The sequence below is a fragment of the Euprymna scolopes genome, chromosome 45 (assembly GCF_053919585.1).
Source record: "Euprymna scolopes isolate OS-2025 chromosome 45, ASM5391958v1, whole genome shotgun sequence".
NCBI classification, from domain to species: domain Eukaryota; kingdom Metazoa; phylum Mollusca; class Cephalopoda; order Sepiida; family Sepiolidae; genus Euprymna; species Euprymna scolopes.
In genome coordinates this window covers 43,777,458-43,805,409 of record NC_136526.1, presented here as the reverse complement: position 1 = coordinate 43,805,409, position 27,952 = coordinate 43,777,458, and the positions used below count along the sequence as shown (strand labels likewise).

The 27,952-nt window shown below is 35.0% G+C and overlaps 1 protein-coding gene across 3 annotated transcripts in view; it reads left to right on the top strand.

The window, feature by feature from the left end:
* LOC145269510 (inositol polyphosphate 5-phosphatase K-like) overlaps positions 1 to 27,952 on the top strand; it is a 300,729-nt gene that overhangs the window by 174,215 nt on the left and 98,562 nt on the right. For all 3 annotated transcript variants that reach the window (XM_080125252.1, XM_080125250.1, XM_080125251.1), the window contains exon 4: positions 22,320 to 22,436. In XM_080125252.1, coding sequence (XP_079981378.1) covers positions 22,320 to 22,436 — 117 coding nt within the window. The remainder of the gene's footprint in view (positions 1 to 22,319; positions 22,437 to 27,952) is intronic.

Genomic DNA, 27,952 nt, shown 5'->3' with positions numbered 1-27,952 from the left:
TTATGAAAGTAAAAAAAATTAAAGATTAAAACATTTTTTATATTTATTATCAAACACGCACACAATAACAAACAAAAAATAACAATATTTGACTTTAAAAAATAACATTTTCTTATGAAAGTAAAAAAAATTAAAGATTAAAACATTTTTTATATTTATTATCAAACACGCACACAATAACAAACAAAAAATAACAATATTTGACTTTAAAAAATAACATTTTCTTATGAAAGTAAAAAAAATTAAAGATTAAAACATTTTTTATATTTATTATCAAACACGCACACAATAACAAACAAAAAAAAAACAATATTTGACTTTAAAAATAACATTTTCTTATGAAAGTAAAAAAATTAAAGATTAAAACATTTTTTATATTTATTATCAAACACGCACATAAAAACAAACAAAAAATAACAATATTTGACTTTAAAAAATAACATTTTCTTATGAAAGTAAAAAAAATTAAAGATTAAAACATTTTTAATATTTATTATCAAACACGCACACAATAACAAACGAAAAAAAAACAATATTTGACTTTAAAAAATAACATTTTCTTATGAAAGTAAAAAAAATTAAAGATTAAAACATTTTTAATATTTATTATCAAACACGCACATAAAAAAACAAACAAAAAAAAAACAATATTTGACTTTAAAAAATAACATTTTCTTATGAAAGTAAAAAAAATTAAAGATTAAAACATTTTTAATATTTATTATCAAACACGCACATAAAAAAACAAACAAAAAAAAAACAATATTTGACTTTAAAAAATAACATTTTCTTATGAAAGTAAAAAAAATTAAAGATTAAAACATTTTTAATATTTATTATCAAACACGCACACAATAACAAACGAAAAAAAAACAATATTTGACTTTAAAAAATAACATTTTCTTATGAAAGTAAAAAAAATTAAAGATTAAAACATTTTTAATATTTATTATCAAACACGCACATAAAAAAACAAACAAACAAAAAACAATATTTGACTTTAAAAAATAACATTTTCTTATGAAAGTAAAAAAAATTAAAGATTAAAACATTTTTAATATTTATTATCAAACACGCACACAATAACAAACGAAAAAAAAACAATATTTGACTTTAAAAAATAACATTTTCTTATGAAAGTAAAAAAAATTAAAGATTAAAACATTTTTAATATTTATTATCAAACACGCACATAAAAAAACAAACAAACAAAAAACAATATTTGACTTTAAAAAATAACATTTTCTTATGAAAGTAAAAAAAATTAAAGATTAAAACATTTTTAATATTTATTATCAAACACGCACACAATAACAAACGAAAAAAAAACAATATTTGACTTTAAAAAATAACATTTTCTTATGAAAGTAAAAAAATTAAAGATTAAAACATTTTTTATATTTATTATCAAACACGCACATAAAAAAACAAACAAAAAAAAAACAATATTTGACTTTAAAAAATAACATTTTCTTATGAAAGTAAAAAAAATTAAAGATTAAAACATTTTTAATATTTATTATCAAACACGCACATAAAAAAACAAACAAAAAAAAAACAATATTTGACTTTAAAAAATAACATTTTCTTATGAAAGTAAAAAAAATTAAAGATTAAAACATTTTTAATATTTATTATCAAACACGCACACAATAACAAACAAACAAAAAACAATATTTGACTTTAAAAATAACATTTTCTTATGAAAGTAAAAAAAATTAAAGATTAAAACATTTTTAATATTTATTATCAAACACGCACATAAAAAAACAAACAAAAAAAAAACAATATTTGACTTTAAAAAATAACATTTTCTTATGAAAGTAAAAAAAATTAAAGATTAAAACATTTTTAATATTTATTATCAAACACGCACATAAAAAAACAAACAAAAAAAAAACAATATTTGACTTTAAAAAATAACATTTTCTTATGAAAGTAAAAAAAATTAAAGATTAAAACATTTTTAATATTTATTATCAAACACGCACACAATAACAAACAAACAAAAAACAATATTTGACTTTAAAAATAACATTTTCTTATGAAAGTAAAAAAAATTAAAGATTAAAACATTTTTAATATTTATTATCAAACACGCACATAAAAAAACAAACAAAAAAAAAACAATATTTGACTTTAAAAAATAACATTTTCTTATGAAAGTAAAAAAAATTAAAGATTAAAACATTTTTAATATTTATTATCAAACACGCACATAAAAAAACAAACAAAAAAAAAACAATATTTGACTTTAAAAAATAACATTTTCTTATGAAAGTAAAAAAAATTAAAGATTAAAACATTTTTGATATTTATTATCAAACACGCACACAATAACAAACGAAAAAAAAAACAATATTTGACTTTAAAAATAACATTTTCTTATGAAAGTAAAAAAAATTAAAGATTAAAACATTTTTAATATTTATTATCAAACATGCACACAATAACAAACAGAAAAAACAATATTTGACTTTAAAAAATAACATTTTCTTATGAAAGTAAAAAAAATTAAAGATTAAAACATTTTTAATATTTATTATCAAACACGCACATAAAAAAACAAACAAAAAAAAAACAATATTTGACTTTAAAAAATAACATTTTCTTATGAAAGTAAAAAAATTAAAGATTAAAACATTTTTAATATTTATTATCAAACATGCACACAATAACAAACAAACAAAAAACAATATTTGACTTTAAAAATAACATTTTCTTATGAAAGTCAAAAAAATTAAAGATTAAAACATTTTTAATATTTATTATCAAACACGCACACAATAACAAACGAAAAAAAAAAAAAATATTTGACTTTAAAAAATAACATTTTCTTATGAAAGTAAAAAAAATTAAAGATTAAAACATTTTTAATATTTATTATCAAACACGCACACAATAACAAACAAACAAAAAACAATATTTGACTTTAAAAATAACATTTTCTTATGAAAGTAAAAAAAATTAAAGATTAAAACATTTTTTATATTTATTATCAAACATGCACACAATAACAAACAAAAAAAAAACAATATCTGACTTTAAAAAATAACATTTTCTTATGAAAGTAAAAAAATTAAAGATTAAAACATTTTTTAATATTTATTATCAAACACGCACATAAAAAAACAAACAAAAAAAAAACAATATTTGACTTTAAAAAATAACATTTTCTTATGAAAGTAAAAAACATTAAAGATCAAAACATTTTTAATATTTATTATCAAACACGCACATAAAAAAACAAACTAAAAAAAAACAATATTTGACTTTAAAAAATAACATTTTCTTATGAAAGTAAAAAAAATTAAAGATTAAAACATTTTGGCCGATAATTTAAGAATCAGGGAAAAGATGAAATCGATAAAAATTTGACGTAAACGTTCAATTTTATTGACACGTAAAAATCAGGATTTTATTTAAAGACAAAAAGTACTATTTTGAGACCAGCTATCGATTTCATTCAACATTTTGGATGAATGCCAATAGAAACTGGTGAGATATTCTAACAAACCCTATAGTACAATTGAACCCAATTTTTAGTATGGATACTCCATATGGATGTGAAACGAGGTTCGGTTAGGGTTAGGGTTTAAAAATCTCTACCCCAATCTGGTTTTATCAGATCAGGCTGTCCGAAGATACTGATTTCCTAACCATAACAGTAAACACTTGATAATAAATTAAGATTTAACGGTTAGAAAGACCAGATGAGTGTGAAATTGCTTTTGATAAATATTGCTATTTATTAAAAATAAAATTGAAATGTTTTGGTCCCCCAACAAAAGGAGGATGAACCTGTAAATTCACCTTGTCTATCCGCACTTTTCTAAATAACTACGCCTTGGAATTTTTTTACATTTTGCACAAACATGAAACATGATATGAGTAAAAAAAAAAGTAACAGAACGGATTTTCCAAGAAAACTCCGGTTGGCCCTCAGGGGTGCCTTTCGGGTTAAAATAGCTAAAATTGACACTTTTGTGCTTATTTAAAAAAAAAAAAAAAAATTGATGCCTTGGATTTTTATAAAACTTTTTGAAAAGTTGTAACTAACTGATTTCTATATAATTTTGTTTGTCTATACTTCGCGATAACACTTGGGTGTGTCCCAAGGGTTCTTTTAGGGCTAATAAAAACACTCCATTTTTGGGACTATTTTACCATATTTGTCCAAAATTTTCTGTGTATGTCTATTTAGCAGTTTCCCATGGTTGCTGAACTCAAAATATGTTAGGGCCTTGGAGACTTTTGGGGCTAAATGGGGGAGGAGCAAATAATAGACTTAGTCATTTCTTTTTTTGCATGGTGCAGAACTCAAATTTACGTATGTTACAACCTAAAACTGCACCGTTTGTTCATTTTCACCAGGATTTGACATCCCCTGGGGACTTTGGGGGCAAAATTGGGAGGGGGGGGGGAGTGCTGAACTTAGTCATTTTTTTTATGCCTCATTCACTGTGTTCTCACGGGGGACCATGCATGCTTCAGTTTTTTTTTTTATCCTTTCTATTAATAATAAAATATTCATCTCCAGGAAATTGGACAGTTATTGTTTTTTTTTTCGTTTTTTTTCTTCATCTTATATGCCATGGTGGTGATAAGTCCTGGCATGATTTGAGATGCTTTGAATTAAGTCAAAATGATGTTTATATGTCTGATTACAGTTTTTGGCGTCTGTCAAACCCATGTGTAATAAAAAGAAATTCATCGTCTGAAACACTCAATAATAATTTAAGTTTTAACGCTCGTCTGGTCTGTGGGAGCCTTTCCTAGTCTCACACAAAAACATGCGTTCACATTTCAAGCCACTTTTCTTGTCATATACATACGCGCACACAAACATACGCGCACATGTACACACACGTAGATATATTCACGTTCGCGTACATACACTCACATTCACGTGTATAAACACACGCTAACGTACACACATGTACTCACACATGGACAAAGTCACTTCCCCTTTCAAAGGAAATCCACACGTGCGCAAAAGACCACCGGAAACACCTATAAAAGCAAGAGCAATAAGCAGCATCAGCCTTTTCGGACCAGCTCTCGAACTGAGAGGTTTGACGAACCAGCCGCCTCCCAAAAGGGAGGCGTGTGCCTCACGCCACTTGCTGCTACGTGGAACAAGAGCTAACAGACTGTACGTACACCTTACACGTTTTCTATCTCCATGGCCTGGATTGACATTTTCTCATTCTCTCTCTCTCTCTCTCTCTCTCTCTCTCTCTATACTACAATAGACTTTCCTTCTCACCAGCTAACAGCGAGAGACGCACACCAAACTGGATTGACTTTCTCTCTTTCTCGCTCTATGGCAATAGACTTTCCTTCTCACCAGTAAACAGCGAGAGACGCACACCAAACTAAACACGTGTAGTACCCTTTTCTTTCACTTGTTTCTTCACAAAATACTAGTTCGTTTAATTCAATTTAACACGTACTTCGTCTCTTTCTCAGTTCATTTTTCCTTTCTCAATGCAAATCATTTTCTCCTATTTTGCACCACAACCTACAAAATGGTGACACCCGAACGTGAGATGAACACACATTTCATTCTAAACCACAAGTCCCGCAGCAAACTGGCGCCCGACTGACGTGAAACGAACATGCACGGTGACCCTACTTTTTTTGAAAGGAATTGTTTTGAGCGAGACGCGTGTTTTTATTGATAAAGAAAAAAAACGAACATTTCAACAAAGAAAAACAAGTGACCTACTACCGACAAGAACCTCAACCACTACAATGACGAAACCCCTCGTCAGACTCGTCAGAAAAATAAACACGGAGCTGTCGACTTCATACCGAATTTAAAAAGAAATTTGAGCTCGACAAACATTTTTCACGGTTTCCTGACATTACCCTGCAACAAACACGAGGAGCTAAATCACTTAGGCCTATGCAATTCCCTTCTGCACAGCAGACGCAACAACAAAGAAATAATTACAGGACATCACTAGCAACACATAGGAAGAAGCTGAATTAACAATGAGTTGAGATGCACGGATAAACTCACAACTGGAAGTTTCGTTGATACCGGCAACTGGAAACCCATTCAACACGAACGAATGCACAATAAACGCCCGTACAGACAATGTACACACACTACCGCAGACTCACATGCGAAGACAATGGCAACTGGAAACTCGTTCAGCACAAACGAATGCACAACAAACGCCTGTACTGTGGTTTTTCTTACTGAGAACGCAAACGCCGAGTTTGTTTTAAGACTTTATCTAGCCGAGAGCCGACCGCAAGTATCTACATGCTGTCTCTTTTTGTGCACCGCCCGTTTGCCGGTGTTCCCCCTGTTATCGTCCCCTGTGTACCTACATGCATTACATGTACACACACTACTGCGGAGTCATTTGTGAAAACACTGCCAACTTGACACACAACGGCAACACGAAACAAAAATTGTCCTTCCAAACGAACAATTCACTTCACTTTCCAAGCAACTCATTGCACATGTCAGCACATAACAAACAAAACAAATGTCAGCCTAAAAAAAAAAAGAGTAAGCACCTTTTCCATGCGTAAGTAAATACTTTTTTTTTACGAACACACTCCGTTTTTGACGTTTTTTTTAAACAACCACACCAACAGCAAAAAAACAGGACGAAAAGTCAATTGCCGAAAACATTACTTAAAAAAAAAAAAAGATATACACTGCATATTTTTTTTTCCTAGGAAGGAGAGTATTGTGGGAGCCTTTCCTAGTCTCACACAAAAACACACATTCACATTTCAAGCCACTTTTCTCGTCATATACATACGTGCACATGTATACACACGTAGATATATTCACGCTCACGTACATACTCACATTCCCGTGTATACACACAAACGCTAACGTACACACATGTACGCACACATACGTGCACATGTATGCACACATGGACAAAGTCACTTCCCCTTTCAAAGGAAATCCACACATGCGCAAAAGACCACCAGAAACAATTATAAAAGAATGAGCAATAAGCAGCATCAGCCTTTTCGGACCAGCTCTCGAGGTGAGAGGTTCGACGAACCAGCCGCCTCTCGAAAGTAGAAAAAAGGTTAGTAATACAATTCAATACGACGAATGAAGTGGACGTATTTCGGAACGGCAGTAATTAATTGCGCAAAAAAAAATTTTATTGTTCAATATTGTTTAGCGTCGTAAAAAAGACTTTAGAAACAAAGAAGAAATGGATATTCTTTTACCATTGGATAAAAAGAAGATAAAAAGGAATTTGAAAAAGGAATATGAAATATCAGTGGAATTAAATGTATAAAATCTTCACCGTTTACATATAAGAAAGGACTTTTAAACTCTGGAATCAATTCTGTTTCAATTAATTTAAAAGGGAAATATCGTTTCAGTTGTCAAACATTTCAGTGTCCAAACAAACATCTGAAACAAATTATGGTCGAGTACCAAGGTACAACTGTATAAATATATATATATATATGTTTTATTTTTTTATTACCGTTTTATCTGTTTGGCTACATATGTTTACGATCCGATAGCTTCGCCAGGCCTCGCAGAAGTGGTTGCTAGTCATTGGAAAAAAGGTGTTTTTAAGCTTAAAAACACCTTTTTTCCAATGACTAGCAACCACTTCTGCGAGGCCTGACAAAGCTGTCGGATCGTAAACATATGTAACCAAACAGATAAAACGGCAATAAAAAAATTTAACACATATTTGCTCTGCAATGGTATTGAGCACTCTCTTCAAGTTTTTACTAATTACCAGTTTTACCAAATATATATATATGAAGGGACCGTCATTACTAAATTCTACCAAAAAGCAGCCAGCCGAAGTATATTTGTACACTACAAGTCGGCCCTCCCTACTAAGGCCATTATCGGATATGCTAGGAATGAGATCATCCACATCCAAAGCAAGTGCAGCAAGCCAAAAGACAAGACAGAATGCACAAAAAGGTTCCACCAGGTTACCCCAGTACTGTCATTAAACACCTCTGGAACACAAGAAAACGTGTAAGAAGCTTCCCCACCAATACCTGCTTCCTTAAAATGCCCCATCTCAGCGACAAGATCACAACGGCTATCCACAGGGCTATCAGAAGAGAGGGTCTCAATATGCAACTAGCCGACTCTGGACCATCCGTTGGACAGAAGCTCTCTAAACGCAAGCACAACGAGGACCCAACACCATGCACACTGGCAAATTGCCCCGTATATCCCGCAACCATCTGCCACCGCATACACGTAGTATACAGACTAGAATGCTCTGCCTGCGGAAAATTCTATGTGGGCAGCACCACGAGACCCCTACACATAAGAATCAGGAACACACACAAACACAAGCATCATCATTCCACAAACACCTCAACACCTGCAGAAACACTAATATATCTATTAAAGTCGATATTTTAACCACAGAACGCAATATTGGGATTCTTTGCATAAAAGAATCATTACTAATATCCAAATTACGGCCAGAATCAATAACAGACTTGAGCTTGGATCTTCATTCATTATATAACTTTACATACGGCTCCCACCAAAGACTTACCATTACAACCCTAACCCATTACAACAGGTACACCACTACATACCGCTCATTCACCAAATCACAGTCCAGACAGGACCTTACTACAAGCCCCTCCCATATAAATTATAAAAAAATTTTATAAAAAAATAAAATAAAATAAAAGAAATTTGATAAATAAGTAAAAACAGTGATATATAAAAACAAAAATATATAAAACAGCAATATATAAAAACAAAAAATAATTTAAAAAATATAGTTAACTGAAGTAACATAAACCAATTTAAAGAAAAAAGTTTGATTTAAGTTAACCCACCTATTCAAACCGTAATAACACTAACAACAAACACAAATAAATTAATAAACAATAACAATAGTTTTATGAAAATAAATAAATTAACAGCTTGCAAGGAATGTCAATCCAGTGCCCCCCTTCTCACCTATCTTCCTATTCCTGACAACCGCAACACCAACCTAAACACCCAGCAGCCGACTGGGTGCGAACCATCCCGCACCCTCCTCCCCTCTTCTGTCACATCTCACTCCTACTTTCATCCTTCAAAAGCTAACCGGACACAACCTACTAGCGACTTACATGATCTAGATACACAAATTCATCCCACCTAATACATGTCAGCAGGAAAAAAAAAATAATAATAATAATAACAATAAAGACGACAAAATAGACAGAGAACATGCAAAATTAAAAAAGCTCACGCTAAAGCAACAAGTTATAAACTAAAAAAGAAAAAATGAATAAATAAAAATACAAACATGTTAATTACCTAATCAGACCATACTTAAATCCTCTCCTCACATTTGCTCCGAGGCCCCACACAGCTATCCAACTTCCGCTCCGTCATCTAGCATGCTTTGAATCAATCTGTCACGTCTACCATTTGAAAAGGGAATTTTTTCCGAAATTAATAATGGATATTGTCACAGACATAACAAGTAAGACATTTGTACCTAATACAACTGAATAAATATATGTATATATAGACATATATGTATGTACTTATTGATTTGTAAATTGCCACTTGCTTTCGTCTTTCACCAACAACGACTATATTTCATTCCTCGCATTGTGACAGCCTTCTAAATCTCTACTACATATCTATCCCACACAATGCTTCAAGCAAACTACATATCAATTCTATATATATATATATATATATGACAAAAGGTCTATATTTCAAATTTCGAGATGTTGTTCATCTGATAACTAAAAGAAAACACAATTGATTTTCAGATTTTGTAATCATGCTCATATTCCTTTATTTTTTGGGGGGAAGTTGATGAGTACCTTTTCTTCTGATGAGTTAAGGGCAGAATAAATTCAAAAATTGACATAGTTACATGAATGATTCTGCACTACGAAACAGATGCTGTCAAGAATTGAACATTTTAACATGCTTAAAGAAATAAACAGTAAGATGGACAACATCTTGGAACTTGGAATATAGACTTTTTGTTATTTGTTTATATATGCTCTGTAGTTACATCGAGCTTCATAAACTAAAGGATTGGTGAAATATAATTGAATAAGCACATTTTCCAATAAACACACACACACACACACACATACATAAAACGATTATATATATATATATATATATATATATATATATATATATATATTATGTACAGAAAGTTGTTAGTTGAGACAGATCATTGGTACCGTCGGTTTCAAGCCCGATAATAAGGCCCGTTTAAGGTATCCTTATCAAGACGAATATTGGCTGAAGAGAGCTTGATAAGGATACCTTAAACGGGCCTTATTATCGGGCTTGAAACCGACGGTACCAATGATCTGTATCAACTAACAACTTTCTGTACACAAAATATAAGTACGCTCTTAAAATTTGGATTTTCCTTTTAATTGAGCACTCTGCTGGAATTCTTTTTCCAAAAAAAACTAATCATATATATATATATATATATATATATATGATTAGTGATGGAACGATACCAATATTTTTTCCGATTCTGATACAGTTACCGATTTCGTGCTAAATTCCCAATTCCAATACAATTTCCGATTCCAATTCTTTATAAATCTCTAAATGTTTAACTATAATATTGTTATTTCCCCCGATTTTCGTAAAAACACGTGTTAAATATGCAGATATTTTCCTAAACGTCAACTTACACTTGTGGAGGATGATCTATTGATTTTAGTTTTACTGGTATTTAAAAATCAATCAATATTTATTATTTTATCGTTATTACCAGCAATTTAAACAAGATCAAATAAAAAAAAGACAATTAAAAGAATCGTTTTGGCATCAGAAAATAGGCATCAATTTTTCCGATTCCGATACCCCCAAATCTTAAAATTTTTCTGATTCCGATTAATCATCCCAACACTAATATATATATATATATATATATATATATATATATATATATATATATATATATATATATATATACTTAGGGGATTAGAACAAGAGTCTAAAGAGCAGAGTATATTTTAGTGTATTAGTAAATTTATTAATAAAATTAAAAGAAAAGAAAAGAAAACAGTGCTTGTTGTAATGTAGATATATAATAAGCTCAATAGGCATATATATATATATATATATCCTAGAGGTATTTTAATATTAAGATGATTGATAATTTATAATTAAAATTAAAAATCGGTTTCACAAGGAAGAACAAACAAAATCAATAAATTGTACGATCGTTTCGGAAACAATGTTTTTATTGAGATAGACAATAATGAGTCTCGTACAATAATTTTATCATTTGGTTTTTTTAAACAAAGTCTCCTCATCAGCAAAAATATTGGGTGTTTTTTATTTAAAGACACCAAAAATAAAACTAGCATTTTTTTTAAGTAAGGCACATGTATCTGGAAAATATTTAAAATATAAAGGAAAATAGTTACGTTTTTGATGTTGATAAACAAAGTAAGATAAAATAAAATATATAAAATAAATACGTATTATATACGTTAGAAGCCAAAACAACGCATTATTACAAAATAAACAGACATTTATTTTGTTTGAAAATTTTGTTGAAATTAATAAATATATTTCGAGGCAAAGCCTCATCTTGAATATAATACATATTTATTTTATTCAAACTCAACCGGCGCTTCTAAGGAACACAAAAAAATCTTAACATATATATATATATATATATATATATATATATATATATATATAAATTGTTTTTTGTTTAAAATGAAAATATTTTGCCTACTGTCTCACAATCGAAGCATTTCATCAACTGTTTATGTAAACATGTTGTTTACATAAACAGTTGAAAAATGCCGATAAAAAGTCTGTTCTCGCGTGAGTCGCAAACTGTACTCATACTAATAATTAAGGCATAAGAGTTTCTTACATTTATTTTAGATTAAATAAATTTTTTACATTTTCCAAAATTTTGCAGATTTTTTTCTTGGTGTTACCATAGATGATAAACAGATAATAATTATGATTTATTCAATTTGCAATTGACAATGTTAGCTTGCTGTCTCACAATCTGATTGGTTAAGCACTACATCTTTATGTAAACAGCCTGAAGATGCCAATGAAAAGTTGGGTCGCAAATTGTATCAGTACGAATAATTAAGCTGTAATTGTTATTTTTACTAAACATTTTTATTTAGTTTATTACTATTAATATAAGGCACACGTTAAAAAACGACCCTGGTGTCTAACTCTGTCCCGTGGGGAGGCATAGTAAATAGGTACTATTAATATAAGGCATAACCGTATGGACACATCGGTTCAAGTTAAATCACCAAAGTTAAGCAACGTTGAGCCTGATCAATATTAAAATGGGTAACCATTTCCGAATTCTAGATACTGTATGTGCTCTCTGTTTAGCTCAACATTGTTTCCAGTCGTCCTGGATTTCTCCTTGCTACTGGACTCAAACAATGTCGATTCAAGAGAAGTGGGGTTGATGATTGTGCAACACTTGCCTCATAATTACACACACAGCTACCCTTACAAGAGTTATCCATTGTCTTTTAAGACTGAATGAAGTCATTGATTTATTATTGGCAGAACCCGTGGAAATTTCATGGAATGAGAAATATATTGAACACACAAATATGTTTCGATAAAGCTGATATATTTCTGGATAGCACAAAAAAAATATTTGGGGGGAGGCGGGGGGGGGAGACAGAAAAACGAATAAACATTTCTATGAATATAGTGTCAATTGTATTTTAAATATAGAACTGACCTAAATGAGATAAATTAATAAGTATTCTCTTTCCCTCCCTTTTCTTTCAGTCTCTCTCTTTCGGTCTCTCCCTTTCCCTCTCTTCTCTTTCGGTCTCTCCCTTTCCCTCTCTTCTCGTTCGGTCTCTCCCTTTCCCTCTCTTCTCGTTCGGTTTCTCCCTTTCCCTCTCTTCTCTTTCGGTCTCTCCCTTCCCCTCTCTTCTCGTTCGGTCTCTCCCTTCCCCTCTCTTCTCGTTCGGTCTCTCCCTTCCCCTCTCTTCTCTTTCGGTCTCCCTTCCCCTCTTTCGGTCTCTCCCTTTCTCTCTCTTCTGTTTCGGTCTCTCCCTTCCCCGCTCTTCTGTTTCGGTCTCTCCCTTCCCCGCTCTTCTCTTTCGGTCTCTCCCTTCCCCTCTCTTCTCTTTCGGTCTCTCCCTTCTCCTCTCTTCTCTTTCGTTCTCTCCCTTCTCCTCTCTTCTCTTTCGTTCTCTCCCTTCTCCTCTCTTCTCTTTCGTTCTCTCCCTTCTCCTCTCTTCTCTTTCGTTCTCTCCCTTCTCCTCTCTTCTCTTTCGTTCTCTCCCTTCTCCTTTCTTCTGTTTCGGTCTCTCCCTTCCCCTCTCTTCTCTTTTGGTCTCTCCCTTTCCCTCTCTTCTCTTTCAGTCACTCTTTTTCCCTACCTTCTCTTTCAGCCTGTTTGTCTTCCCCATCCCTTCTGGTGTTTTGAAAGAATGGATGAGAGTTCAAGTGTCAGTAGATGTAGAACAGTCGAAGGAAAACCTGGCAGGAAGTGATGAGTATGGATTTAAGAGAAAAAGGGATAAATGAAGACTTGGCCAGAGATAGGTCAGTTTGGAAGTCAATTGCTAAAAACCACTCAACACATATCAACATTTAAAATGGATAATGCTTACTGGAGAGAACTTGAATGTCTACTGGAGAGAACTTGAATGTCTACTAGACACTATTCTCGAGTGCCTAAGGTATCTCTGAACAGGAGTTTGTTAGGACAGTTTAGCATGAGGATACTTTTCCTAAAAGTAAGCCCTGACTAAATATTCAAAATCACATAATATTCGCAGCCCGAATAACATCTCCGCTGTATAGCTAACCCACATCGGATTTTATGAAGAATGGCACACCTTCTACATGTGATGTTACCTCAAGTAACAGCACGGAGCTGGATACTCAACCAGACTAGATGAATTCTTGTCTTGGAATCCTGTAAGAGCAAGAAACCCAAAAGAAAGATATACTATAACATATTTGGTACTCATGCACTTATTGATCCATGCTGAAATAATAACGTTATTATTTAAAAAGCCATTCTTAACATGGGGAGGGGAGGGTGTTTTGTACCTATTCTGTACTTTAACCTTACAACTAAATTAAAAAAAAAAAACATATCATAAAACTTTAATTAAACTTGGAAATACGATTAAAAAAAATAGTGCGTATCAGTAAGTGCATTAGCACCACATATTTAAATGGTCAAGTGGAGAGAGGGAAATTATGTCCCAACTTCTTTATTAACTCCGTGTTCGAGAGGCAAAGTATATATAGAGATCAAGTGTTGGCCCCAAGAATGGGTCCCTTAATTTCTGAGACTTTTGAATGAAGTAAGAAAAAAAAAAAACACAAGAGAGATATACTATAACATATCTAAATGGTTGATTGAGGAGAAGGAAATTATGTTCTTAACTTTTTTACTAACTCATTGTTTGAGAGATAAAGAACTTTAATGAAACATTCGAATATTTATGCATCTCATGTAAGGATCAAGTGTTAGTCCCAGTTTTCTGAGATCATAAACTGAGGGAAAATGTTAAACTAAATTTAACTAAACATTTTTAATATTGGAAATTTATTTCTGACAAGATGGTCATAATATTGAAGCCTCCCGTTCTGCACAGACCTCTATATACTATCCAGAAATTTATTTATTTATTTAAGCAACTTATCTTTGGCTAGGTTTTTATTTATCCTACTTTCCCTCAGATCCATTCATTTCTTTCCATGTTTTCCTTAGCCTTTCCTCTGTGAACTGAACCTGCTATTTCAACTGTACTACATCCATTTTTCAACGTGACCATACCATCAAAGTCTACTTTTCTGCACAGATCTCTCTATACTTTTCAGATATTTAATCTTTCTCTGAGGTCATCAGAACTAAGGATGTCTTTAAGAGTCACATTACACACACACTGTCTCATTCTTATATCATTTCTCTCCATGCAACACCTGTCCTCAACCCTTGCTAGTGGTAACGTTCTGCTGGTTAGTAATGGCAAAAGTTTCCTGATTTTATTCCATCCAATTCTTTCTCCTCCAATCGCATAAGCATCTGCTTCATCTTGTGTTCCAATGGTATCACCTAGGTAACAAAGCTTCACCATCCCGATATACTTTCTCCACATCAGAGTTCTTATCTGTCACCATTGTTTTATAATTTTTGCATCCAAACTAGTTACCCACACTCTACCTACCAGTACTTTCACAGCACCGTACTCAATACTTACAGATACGAAAAAAAAAAAAAATGGCTGCAACTACACTGCTATAGTGAAATTCGGAAAACGGAAAAAGTGATTAAAAAGAAAAATAATTTAATGTACTGACTTTTTAAGTCAATTGAAACTAAAAGCAATGATGTCTATTTAATTAGCATGTCAAATATTATGCCATTATTTAAAAACACACGTGTTTTCAATCTTTATCCGTTGCCATATTTCTTTCGTAAGACACAACATAATTACAAGCGAAGTAACTCAATTATGCTAAAAAAAAAAAGAAGTCAAAATTAACAATTTATTAAAAAAAATACTTACACGATATTTACCTCCCTTTGGAACTCTCCGGTGTTTTTTTGCCAAAAATTTTATTTTCACTAATTTTTGTAAAAAGAAAATGTTTTCTTTAATAATTTTTTTACCTTATCGTTTTTCATCATTTTTGGATATGTTCATTACTGTAACATGACAATACAGTAGAGACGATTGATTTGCCTTGGAATTCAATATTAAAATTTTCGAATTTCACCATGATAGTGTAGTTGCACCAAAAATTGAATTGCACTTGCCTCCCTTTCCACAAACTTAGCAGAACTTTCCCCATTTTTTTTTTCATGCAACGCATATCCTCAACCCTTAGTTACTGGCCAGATTACATTTCCATGCATCATCACACTGTATACACATTCCTGATAGACTCTTCCTTTGGCCAACAATAGTAACTCTCTGCTAGTTAGTAATGGCAGAAGTTCCCTGAACTTAGTGTATCTATTGCTAACTCATGAAATCATACTAGCACCTTCTCCACCCTGTGCTCCAATCACTAATGTAGAATGAATGGTAAACTGAATAGTATGTTTTATATTGGAAATTTATTTCCAGCAAGATCACCACGCTGTTGAAGTCGCCGATTCTGCACTATAATTAAGTCTGACTGTAAGATTCACATTACGTATGCATCATATGATACTCTTATCTCTCCATGCAACGCATATCTTCAATCCTCAGTTACTGGCCATTCATCGACACTTCATCAATTATTAAATCATTTCTCTGTGATAGGTTCATAAGATTAGTGGTTGATGAGCAGAAATCAGAAGTTCACAGTATTAATGCTGGAGTCCTTCAGGATTCCATCCTGGACCCAACTCTTTCCCTGATCTTTATCAATGACCTCCCAAATCACATCCTAAGATTATTTGTAGGCATTTATGCTGATGACACTACCATCTATGGCAACACTTCAAAGGCTGTAAACGACCAAGTTCTCTCTGATTCTTTTTTCTCAGATCTTGATCATGTGGGAAAGAGGTGGCTGGTTACTTTTAATGCATGTGACCTGACTTTCACAAAACTACTTAATACGTAACCCTAAAGGTATTACTTCTTAACCAGTTTTTTTAAACGAGTTAAAATTTAACCAGACTTTCCAATTTGATAAAAGTTCCATTATAGCATATTTATTATGGGGTGGAGCTGGAATGGTCGAACATTCTAACTCGAGGTAGATAAAGGCAAAAAGTATCCATGCATTAATATGGGAGGGGAGACTATCTTCAAGTACTATCCTAAACTGGGAATAGGGCAACGAACTTATACTAAGTAGATATTAATAAGTCCTTCTCATCTTGGTTTTTTTAAATGGGGAGTAGATAATGCATGTGGATATGTTATTGGCAGCTCCAGTAATTCTCGCTTCTCCTTGTTTGGCCTTCAGTCCTCATTTCCAATGAGTGATTTTTCTGACAAAGGGTGAAGAAAAAGCTGCTTTCCAGGTCGGTAGTACTTTGTGAACAGTAGCCTGAGAAGTCGGAAAATTTCTGTTTCTATGTCTATCCTTGTGGTCATGTCACTTGTGGTAAATGTTTCATCTGGGCTGACGTTATCCGCCTGATAGTCAGGGACCCAAACCTTGGATTAACCACTAAGGAGGCTGTCCTATCAGCAGGTGCAAAGTACCGGGGCTGCTGTATTGCCATTTGGTGAATGGATTCTGGACCATACAGTAGTTTCTAGTAGGGCCTCTCGATGCTATACTAGTGAGTAATTGTTACGGCTTCACCTTATCATGTGCTACAAAAAAAAAAAAAAATTCTTGTCTTTTTCTCTCTTACTTTCCCTCCATGTCCTGCTCCAACCAAGTCTATCGACCTATTCCACAAATCCCCAAACAAACCTCAACATGACAAATCTCCAAAGACAAAACACAAATAAACCTAGAACCCCATCCTCCAACGTAGAACCCTACTACCAGGTCTCCTTCTCCAACATCAGGGGGTCTATGTTCCAACCTTCCAGAGGTTGAAACACAATTACAGGAGATGAAACCGGACATATTCTTTCTAAGTGAAACTGGCATAGGGCCAACCACTTCCCTAGACAAATTCATAATTAAAGGATACTCTAACTTAACATCTAAATCTGACCCCCAAGATCGCTATGGGCATGGAATATGTGCCTACATCAAAGATGGCTTTCCATGTGGTAGGGATATCTCCAGAGAAGACCCTAATTTACCTTATATGTGCTTCCAGGTTACACTAGCTTACACCACTGCATTTATATTTGTCCTCTATTGCCCCCACAACCGTGAGGTTACTATCTTTAAGAGCATATCTGTGAAAATTGACCACATCCTGTCTGCTCATCCTTCAGCTGACATTCACATTTGCGGTGACTTCAATGTCCATAATGTGGAATGGCTGACCCACTCAAATAAGACCAATGACGAGGGGAGGTTCTGTCATGATTTTACCACTGCCTATGATCTCACTCAGATTGTTCACGAACCCACCCGTGTGCCCAATACTACCGGTCAGTATGCAAGTCTTCTAGACCTTTTCCTCACAACTTCCCCTGAGCTATGTTCATGTTCCATTCTATCTCCTCTGGGATCCTCCGTTGTAGAAGTTAAGATAAAAATGAAATGTAATAAGTCTTCAGACGTACCTCTCCACCATACTGTATATCGATACTCCATGGCTGACTGGGATAGCTTCCGTACATTCATATCCGATCTACCTCTGCATTCCATGTTTAAAAAGGATGTGTCCTCTATAATATCAGACCTGACCGAATGGTTAATTGTAGGCATAGACCGATTCATACCATCCAAAAAATTCCAACAAAAACCTAACAGCCAGCCATGGTTCTCCCCAGAATGTGTTGCTGCCATCGTGCACAGAAATCATTTTTTCCATAGCTACCAACATAATACATGTACTGAGACTAAAGCTGCTTTCAGGACTGCCAGCAACCACTGTAAAAGAGTAATAAAAAATGCAAGAGAGCTATATGCTCAGTCCGTTAAATCCAAAGTAGCTGAGCAGCGGCTTGGTTCCCACCAGTTTTGGCAAATAGCAAACAGGATCCTGAACAGAAGTGTGCGTTCTATCCCAACCATCATCAATGGACCTGAAGTCATCTCATCAGCATCAGACAAGGCCAAACTATTTTCCAAGAACTTTGCAGCTAATTCTACCCTATGCGACGAAGGTCATCAACTCCCCATATTTCCTCCTATAACAGACAACACGCTATGTAACATACAAATATCTGTGCGTGAGGTCGCTAAGCTAATCAAGAACCTTAATTCCAGTAAAGCAACTGGCCTTGACGGCATTCTAGTTATAGTGCTAAAAAAGCTCCAACCAGAACTTGACCCCATACTTACCAAACTCTTTAAACGTTGCCTTAAGGATAAGTGCTTTCCAACACCCTGGAAAACTTCATCAGTATGCCTTGTATTTAAGAATTCAGGTGAAAAGTCATCTCCCTCTCAGTACAGACCAATAAGTCTCCTGTGTGTCATGAGTAAGTTGTTGGAATCCATATTAAATAGTCAACCACCTCAGCAGAAACAACCTTCTTAGTGACATGCAATATGGTTTCCGCTCCACAAGATCTACAGCAGATGTGCTAACGGTTATATCTCATAGGATTAGTGAATCTCTCAACAAAGGCTTCCAGGGCAATTGCTCTTGATATATCGAAGGCCTTCGATAAGGTATGGCATAAAGGCCTACTTCACAAGATTTCCAGCTACGGTATCACTGGCAATATTTTCTCAGTCATTAAATCATTTCTCTCCGATAGGTTCATAAGAATGGTTGATGGGCAGAAATCAGAGGCCCACAGTATTAATGCTGGAGTCCCTCGGGTCCATCCTGGGCCCAACTCTCTTCCTGATCTACATCAATAATCTCCCAAAACACATACTTAAATCATCCGTTGACATCTATGCTGATGACACGACCATCTATGGCAACACATCAAAGGCTGTAAATGACAAAGTTCTCTCTAATTCACTCTCCTCTGATCTTGAGCGCATGGTACAGTGGGGGAAGTGGTGGCTGGTTACTTTTAATGCATCCAAAACCAAGCTTCTATCTTTACATCATCAACGCTCTGATCCCCATCTGGCATCAATTGAAATGGATGGCTCTCGTCTTGGGGAGGCTCAATGTTTTGACAAGCTTTTGGGTTTGACCTTTACTGCTGATCTGAAATGGAACATGTATATCAGGTCTGTTGCCAAGGACTCTGGGAAAATGGTGGGATCCTTCTACCGCTCCAGAAGATATCTCACTACTGATGCAATTCTCTATCTATATAAAAGCCAAGTACGTCCAAGGATGGAGTACTGCTGCCACATCTGGACAGGAGCTGCTAAAAACAGCCTAGCCTGCCTTGACAGAGTACAAAATAGACTTCATAGCTTAGTGGGGGATGCCCTTTTCTCTTCCCTGTAGCCTATCTCCCACAGAAGAGACGTTGCGAGCCTGTCTTTGTTTTATCGTTATTTCCATGGCAAGTGCTCGTCTGAGCTCCAATCTCTCGTCCCCCCTCGCCAATCTTTCACGATAAACACCCGTCTGGCTGAAACTACTGTCAATAATTTTCTCCACTCTTTATCTGTGCCTAAATCAACATGTAGATTGCATGAGCAGAGCTTCTTTCTCAGAAGTGCATAACTGTTGAACTCTCTTCCGTTTGCCTGTTTCCCACCTGACTACAACTTAGATGTCTTCAAGTCCAACATAAACAAATTCCTGACAAACCGCCCTCTTAAGTAAGTATCAAATCTCCAATACTAATGATTACTACAATACTATCTCATTGATTACTGTACACGCAATAACCTTTATCCCTGAGTGGCCTTCGGGCCTTGATAAGTGATGACCTCCATGTAAAAAAAAAACAAAAAAAACACTCATCCAGTTGAAACCACTATCAATAATTTCCCACACTCTTTATCTGTGCCTAAACCTAAACGTAGATTCCATGAGCAAAGCTTCTTTCTTAGAACTGCACGCCTGTGGAACTCTCTTCCATTTTCCTGCTTTGCAACTGACTACAATGTGGTCGTGTTCAAGTTCAACATAAACAAATTCTTGATGAGCCGTTCCCCTTAAGTAATTCAACTTACCAAATTTCCACTACTAACAATTACTATGATATTTTCCCATTGACGACTGTACACTCATTAACCCTTATTCTCGAGTGGCCTCCGGGCCTTGATAAGTGATGACTCCTTTGTAAAAAGAAAAAAAAAACACTCTGCTGGTTAGTAATGACAGATTCACTGAACTTACTCCATTAATTTCACATCATCATCATCAGCATCATCCTGCGGCCTCAGCCGAGATTGACCTCACTACACCCTTCCAGTATCCCCTATCTGTCATAGCACCAAAAGATGGAGATGAATGTATCTCGTTGTATTCTATCTGGAAAAGTTAACTTTCGTGATCGATTATGAGATGATGGGTGCTTCCGCAGTACAAATGATGAAACGAGTTTATTTGTGGCACGTGCACAACGCCCAGCAAACTGAACACATCTCTTGCAAACTGAGGTTGATACTCTCGGTAAGTCTCCATATATAATTTCTAGAGTCGGGTGATTTTGCCGTGAGAGATTGAGTACTCTTCTCACAAGACTTGTGTAACATCCATCCAAACGACGCTGTTGTTTTGCTGAAAGAGTCCAAGTTTCAGATCCATGGAGTAAGATTGGCTCAATAAGTATGGATTTTGAATTTGCGAGCAAGATTAAATTTCAAGATCTTCTCCATTTTGTTATAAGCAGTTCATGCCCTTTTTTTAATTATTTCAGACTAGGACCTTCTCCACACTATGCTCCAATCTCTAATGTAAAACAACCTCAGTAGCTTCTTTACTCAAATATACTTTGTTTCATATATATTATTCCTTAATTGGAATTCATTTTTGAGATGAGCATTATATATATTAATTTATTTTTATTTCGGACTATTATTCTCATCTTTATTAGTTGTTGTTTTTCATCTTTTATTGGTTTGTTTATTCACAACGTTTCGGCCAACTATTCCTCTGGCCTTCGTCAGGTGGTAACCGCGACGGATAGGAACTTCGTATCTCCTAACTGCATTCTCTGCCATCACTGCCATCCGTAGTTGTTGTCGTCTCACCACATTTTGGCCAAATAAACCTCTGGCACGCTTTGGGTGGGATTGAAACTGCTATCTTCGGGGCCCGTGGCGCAGTTGATAGAGACGTTGAATCTCTACAGTTCCAGATGAACATCGTCTGAAAATAGCGGTTTCAATACCACCCAAAGCGTGCCAGAGGTTTACTTGGCCAAAATGTGGTGAGACGACAACAACTATGGATGGCAGTGATGGCTGAGAATGCAGTTACGAGATTCAAAGTTCCTATCCATCGCGGTTACCACCTGACGAAGGCCAGAGGAATAGTTGGCCGAAACGTTCTGAATAAACAAACCAATAAAAGATGAAAAAAACAACAACTAATGAAGATGAGAATAATAGTCCGAAATAAAAATAAATTAATATACTTTGTTTCTATTAGAGTTCTTACACATAAATTGCAACTTTATGAAAAATATTGGAAGATACTTGCCAATTTCTTTTTTTTTTTTCAATTTTTTTTTTTTAATTTTTGTTGTTTTATTTTAATGCTATTTTTTAACTCTATACTTTTAAAATATCTATTTAGATTCACAGCAAACTGCACACATACTCTAATATACAAAATACCAATATTGACCCAACAGATCATGGGTCATTTAATATATAATAAGCATTTGCCTCTTTTTTTTTTTTATTCCTCCACCAGTTCAAAGCTGTCCGCCTTTCTGGAATGTTGGAGTTGGCTTTTTGTCGGCGGCAAATCTTTCCCAATATAAATGGTATTGAATCTGAGCGGACAAAGACAGGCCTTGGAGGGTGGTGGGTAAGTATTGCAATTAATTGAATAACTTTAACTCACTGAAACCATTCTGTTGCGCATAGTCAAACCTTAGGCGTTTAATCTGGCAGGATATATACTAGCTAAACTACCCGTCTACGCAGGGTTTCTCTTTTTTCCTTGACTCTAATGTTGTAACAATGCAAGTCTCAAATCTTTTTGTCGCCAGCGTTTTAGTCTTGCAGACCGGTAATAGATCATTTTTTCCTGCTGTGATAGAATACATAACCGATTTAAAAATCTAGTGAGGTATTTTCTACTTTTCTTCTCTTCCCTAAAGCCGTTTTCTCACAGATAAGAGCTTACTAGTCTTTCTCTGCTCCACTATTATTTTCATTACAGGTGCTCGACTGAGTTCCACTCTATGGTTCCCTCCCTTCCTGTAAAACATTCACAACAAAAACTCACCTAGTCACAACAACTTTTAACGTAGAGAAAAGGTACAAAAATAAAAATTGTCTCAGTCGTGAAGGATTTCACCTCCACTAACCGAGAACAAAAAATTGAAGTGCAGCATCAGCACAGATACTACACTTTGATTTCCTGGCCCAAAGGCCAGGAAATCAAAGTGTAGTATCTGTTAGCTTATTAGGGTATAATTAATCATAACTAGGGCTATGACAACAGCATATTCTTTTCATTGTTTTGACTCTCGAGTATATATCCGACACAGTTAATCAATCGAGAAACACATCACTTTATATAAAAGCATATAAGATATCAACGGATACACACTTGAGAGTCAAAACAATGAAAAGAATATGCTGTTGTCCTAGCTCTAATCATAACACAACCTTCTCGTGAAATATCCACTCCGTACTGTAGAGTCTCTGGATGTGGATCAATGGGAAAACGGTGGAATAAAGAGTTCCAATGTTTGCTTTTGAATCAATAATTTAAAAGAGAATCGGGTGACTTGTGTAGGAGGAACACGTCTTTGAGAGCGAAGACATTAGATACTGAGGCCTTGGTAAAGGTTACAGAGTACAAGTGCTCATTGAAAGCTTTCAGAAACAATCAATAACATTATCGATGAGAAGTAAGGGAAGAAGGAAAGGGAGAGGGATGAAAAAAAGAGAGAAAAGATAACGATTTGAAAGGGGGAGAAGGGTTGAAAGGAAATAAAAGTTTGTAGGAGAAGAAGATGTAGGCTTCAGAAAGAGGAAGTAGGAGTTCGAGAGGTGTGGTGGAGAGTGGGAGAAAAAAAAAAGGAGGAAAAAATAAAGTAGTAGATGTGAAAGTGGAGAGATAGAGCTGAGTAAAAGTTTGGTAAGAGGGGTGAAGTTCCGGGGAGAAGATCAGTTAGAGAAAGAGGCAGTAGGAGTAAGAGAATTGAAAAGTAGAGTGAGGTAAAAGAGGCATTCAGTTAGGGGAATGGTTTGAGATAGGCTGAATGAGTGAGGGAAATGTAGGAGGAAAGAAATTGAAGGGAAAGGGATAGTAGGAGGAGATGTTGCATAGACGAGGAGTAGGAGGAGGGTTGAGTAAGAAAGAAGGTGTGCATGAATGGTTGAGAGGAGGAGGAGAGTAGTAAGAGAAAGAGGAAGTAGGAGTAAGAGTAGTAGAGCGAGAGAAAAGGTAAAGATGTGAAGGGGGGGGGAGCAGAGTAAAAGTTTTGTAGAAGTGGATGGAGTTCTGGAATCAAGGAGAAAATGAAGATAGAAAGAAAGAAGGAGTAGGAGTTAAAGTAGTAGAGCAAAAGAAAAGAATTCAGTCAGTTAGCAGAAGAGTATGAGATAAGTTGAATGAGTAAGGGGAAAGGAGGAGGAGGAGAGAAGTGGAAGGGGATAGTATGAGGAAATGTTGCATAGGCAAAGAATAGTAGGAGGGTTGAGTAAGAGTTTGGTTTGGTTGTTTTACGGCATATCAACCCTTTTCAGGTTATTTAATGCCGAATCCAGTTATTTTGGAAATAGAATTCCTGCTGCATCCAGTTATTTTGTAGAAGGTTTTTGTTCTTCAAGCTCTTTGTATCTTCAATTGCTAGTTTGTAGTGTTTGGTTTGGTTGTTTTATAGTGGATTTTATCGTTTTTGTTCCCTGCCTTGCATAACATGAATGAATTTTGCAATCGGAGAGGGAAAAGGTTTACAGAATGTTTGGTACTTTTTAAGTTAGGAAACCAGTCAAGAAATGGGGCAGATAGAAAGAGAAAGAGGAAATGGGAAGAAGGAAAAAAGGGAAAAGGTGGGTTGTTGTTTTTGTTCTTTGTTTTGCAGAACATGATTAAATTTTGCAAAAAGGAAGTAGAAAAACAAAATAGCATCAATGCTAGGTGCGTTTCGTCTCAGGATGCCAATATCTTCAGATAGCCTGATCTGGTAGGGCCAGACAGAGATACATTCGTATATGTTCGGATATTATATTACAGCTTTCCGTTACGTCTGTTATGTGGAGTTAGTTAGGAATATTAATTTTCCCGTCCTTTATTAATCAGTCGTCTTTTTTAAATTTTTTTTTTTTTTTTTTTTTAATTTTTAACATTTTGTTCAAACTGTGGATGGGGGATCCTACTGGATGCCAGACATTAACCCGCTATCTGCATTTTGTCTTAGGAAGCCAATATCTTCAGACAGCCTGATCTTGGTAGCACCAATGAAATAAGTGGAATGAGTAAGGGGAAAGGAGGAAGAGGAGACAAGTGGAAGGGGATAGTATGAGGAAGTGCTGCATAGGCAAAGAATAGTAGGAGGGTTGGGTAAGAAAGAAGAGGAGTTGAGAGGAGAAGGAGGAGGAGGAGGAGAATAGTAAGGTGCAAGCGGCAAAAAATGTTTCTACAGTAAGTGCCGCACTGACGCACTGCCATAAAGGCATCGAAAATTCGAATTTACAGTCATATCAACAATAGGACAAAATTACATGGATTGAATTCCTTCAAAACTTCTCCGAGCATGACCTACGAGGCATGATGGGTTCTGAGTTATCAGGATGAAACATCTTTAAGGACCCCCCCCCCTTACCCTCTTTTTCTTGTTTCATTGATGATGTCATAATTCTGTGACATCATCCTCGGTGCACGGTTATTTCCTCCCCCTCATCTGTTTTAATAGATGACACGATCCTTTAGTGGCATTATCCACCATGTACAATTATCACCACTCTCCCCCACCCCGCCATGTTGATGATAATTGTGTACGGAGAAACAAACAAATATGTAAAACGTTTCTGAATTTTTGAAATGAGGATAGGTTACTGCTGTGGGGTACAAATCGCCCCTATTTGAGAACTAAGTGGAATCAACCAGTTCTATGAATACCACTGGTGAGACTAGATGGAGATATTCATACCATGCTTAAGTGCATGCTACGAACACGTTCCTCTCATACCACTTTAGTGGCTCCTGTATTCTTTATGATAAATACATATTATATTTTATACACTTTACACTACTTGTGGTTTCTTTCATTTGTAACCCCTATCACGGGTCTACAACAATTATTTGTATTATTTGGATTCATCTGACTACTGTTCCCATCCATAAGGACCCTTGGCGCAGTGGTTAGAGTACTCGGTAAAAATCAATTGCAAAAAGTGATATTCTTCTGACAGTTGAAGGTTCAATCCTCAGTTGTGGGTGACCGAAGAATACAATTGCAAATTACTTAGGACCTCTATCCAGTCATGGCTGACGGAACAAGAACATGCTACCCCCGTGGAGTAACTAAAGGTTTTCTGCTCGAAATTCCATCCAAATTCCCGAGTTCGACAGAAACATTTCCAAAAATCACATTCTTAGATCATTCGTAAACATTTATGCAGACAATACCACAATCTATGGCAACACTTCAAAGGCCGGCAAAAACCAAAATCTTTCTGATTCTCTCTTCTGATCTTGAGAACGTGGTGCAATGGGGAAAAGGGTGGCTGGTTAGTTTTAATGCAGCGAAGACCAAGCTTCTCTCCTTTCATCATAATCGCTCTGACCTCCATCACGCCCCAATTGAAATGAACGGCTCTCGTTTTTAGAAAGCTCCATGTCTTTAGGACTGACCTTCACTCCGGATCTGAAATAGAACACATACATCAAATCTGTTGCCAAGATTGCTGGAAAAATGATTGGATCACTCTATTGCTGCAGTAGGTATCTCACTGCCGATGCAATTCTCTATTGTATAAGAGCCCTAAAATAGAGTACTGTTGCGACATCTAGGCAAGAGTTGCTCGGTGTGCCCTATCCAGCCTTCATAGAGTTCAAAACTGGCTTCGAAACATAATAGGTGACGTTATTTTCTCTTCCCTGCAACCTCTTTCCCACAGAAAAGATGTTGCAAGTTTGTCTCTGCTCTATCATTATTTTCATTGCAAATGCTCAACTGAACTCCAATCTATGGTACCCTCTTGCCAAACTTTCACAACAACACTCGACTAGCTACAACCACTATATATGATTTCCCTCACTCTCTAACTGTGCCTAAATATAAACGCAGATTCCATGAACAAAGCTTCTTTCCCAGAACTTCCTGGCTGTGGAACACTGTTCCGCTGGCCTGCTTCCCGGTTAAATACGACATGGTAGCCTTCAAATCCAATGTAAACAAATTCTACCCAGTTTACACCATTAGTGATTACAACACTACCACCTTACATTCATTAACTCTTGACCTTCGGGACAAGATCAAAGTGTAGTATCTGTTCCGACAGATACTGCAAGCAAAGACCATATGTGTGGGCAACCTCACATATAAGACCCTGGTCAATGTAGGGGCAACCCTTCATACCAATTGTCACTATCCAACTCCCCTACTCCCCGGGGAGTTGGTCCCCATTTCCCCTTCACTCCTCACTTTAAAAATCGGCCTTGTGCCTAATTTGCTCGGTGGGGGAGCAAATAAATACCATCTGTTCTTCAGATGCTGCACTTCTATTTCTTGTTCTCTTTCGGTGGGGGAGAAATCCTTCACGACTGAGACAATTTTTATTTTTGTACCTTTTCTCCACGTTAAAAAAAGACCCTGGTGTCTAACTCTGTCCCGTGGGGAGGCATAGTAAATAGGTACATTCATTAACTCTTATTCTCGAGTGGCCTTCGGACCTTGATAAGTGCTGACTCCCTAGTAAAAAAAAAAAAAAAATTTCAAGCCGTTAGCATTCAAAGTGTGTATAGTATTGTGGCATTGAGTGAGTGATTTAGCATCATATATGATGCAATTTCTTTTCCTTTTTTGACTGACTATGGCCGTTAGAATTCCAATATTGCTTCTTTTTTTTATTTAATGACTAACTATTCATGTTAATTATTTTCTGTCGTGTTAGTAAGTTAACTTGTGTCTAAATTTAAATTCTGTTCTTTTAATAAGTTTACATTTTGTTTTTGTTCCTTTTCATCTCTCCATATATCTATCTATATATCTATGAAAGTGAAAATGTTTGTGTGTGTGTACATTTCTCTTCCAAACTACTCTGTCAATTTTCAGTCTACAGACTCGAGATTTGACATAAGAGGTAATCAGGTTTGGGAAAATCTTTTTAATCGGTTTTCTGCCAGAAATTTGGCTGTCAAGG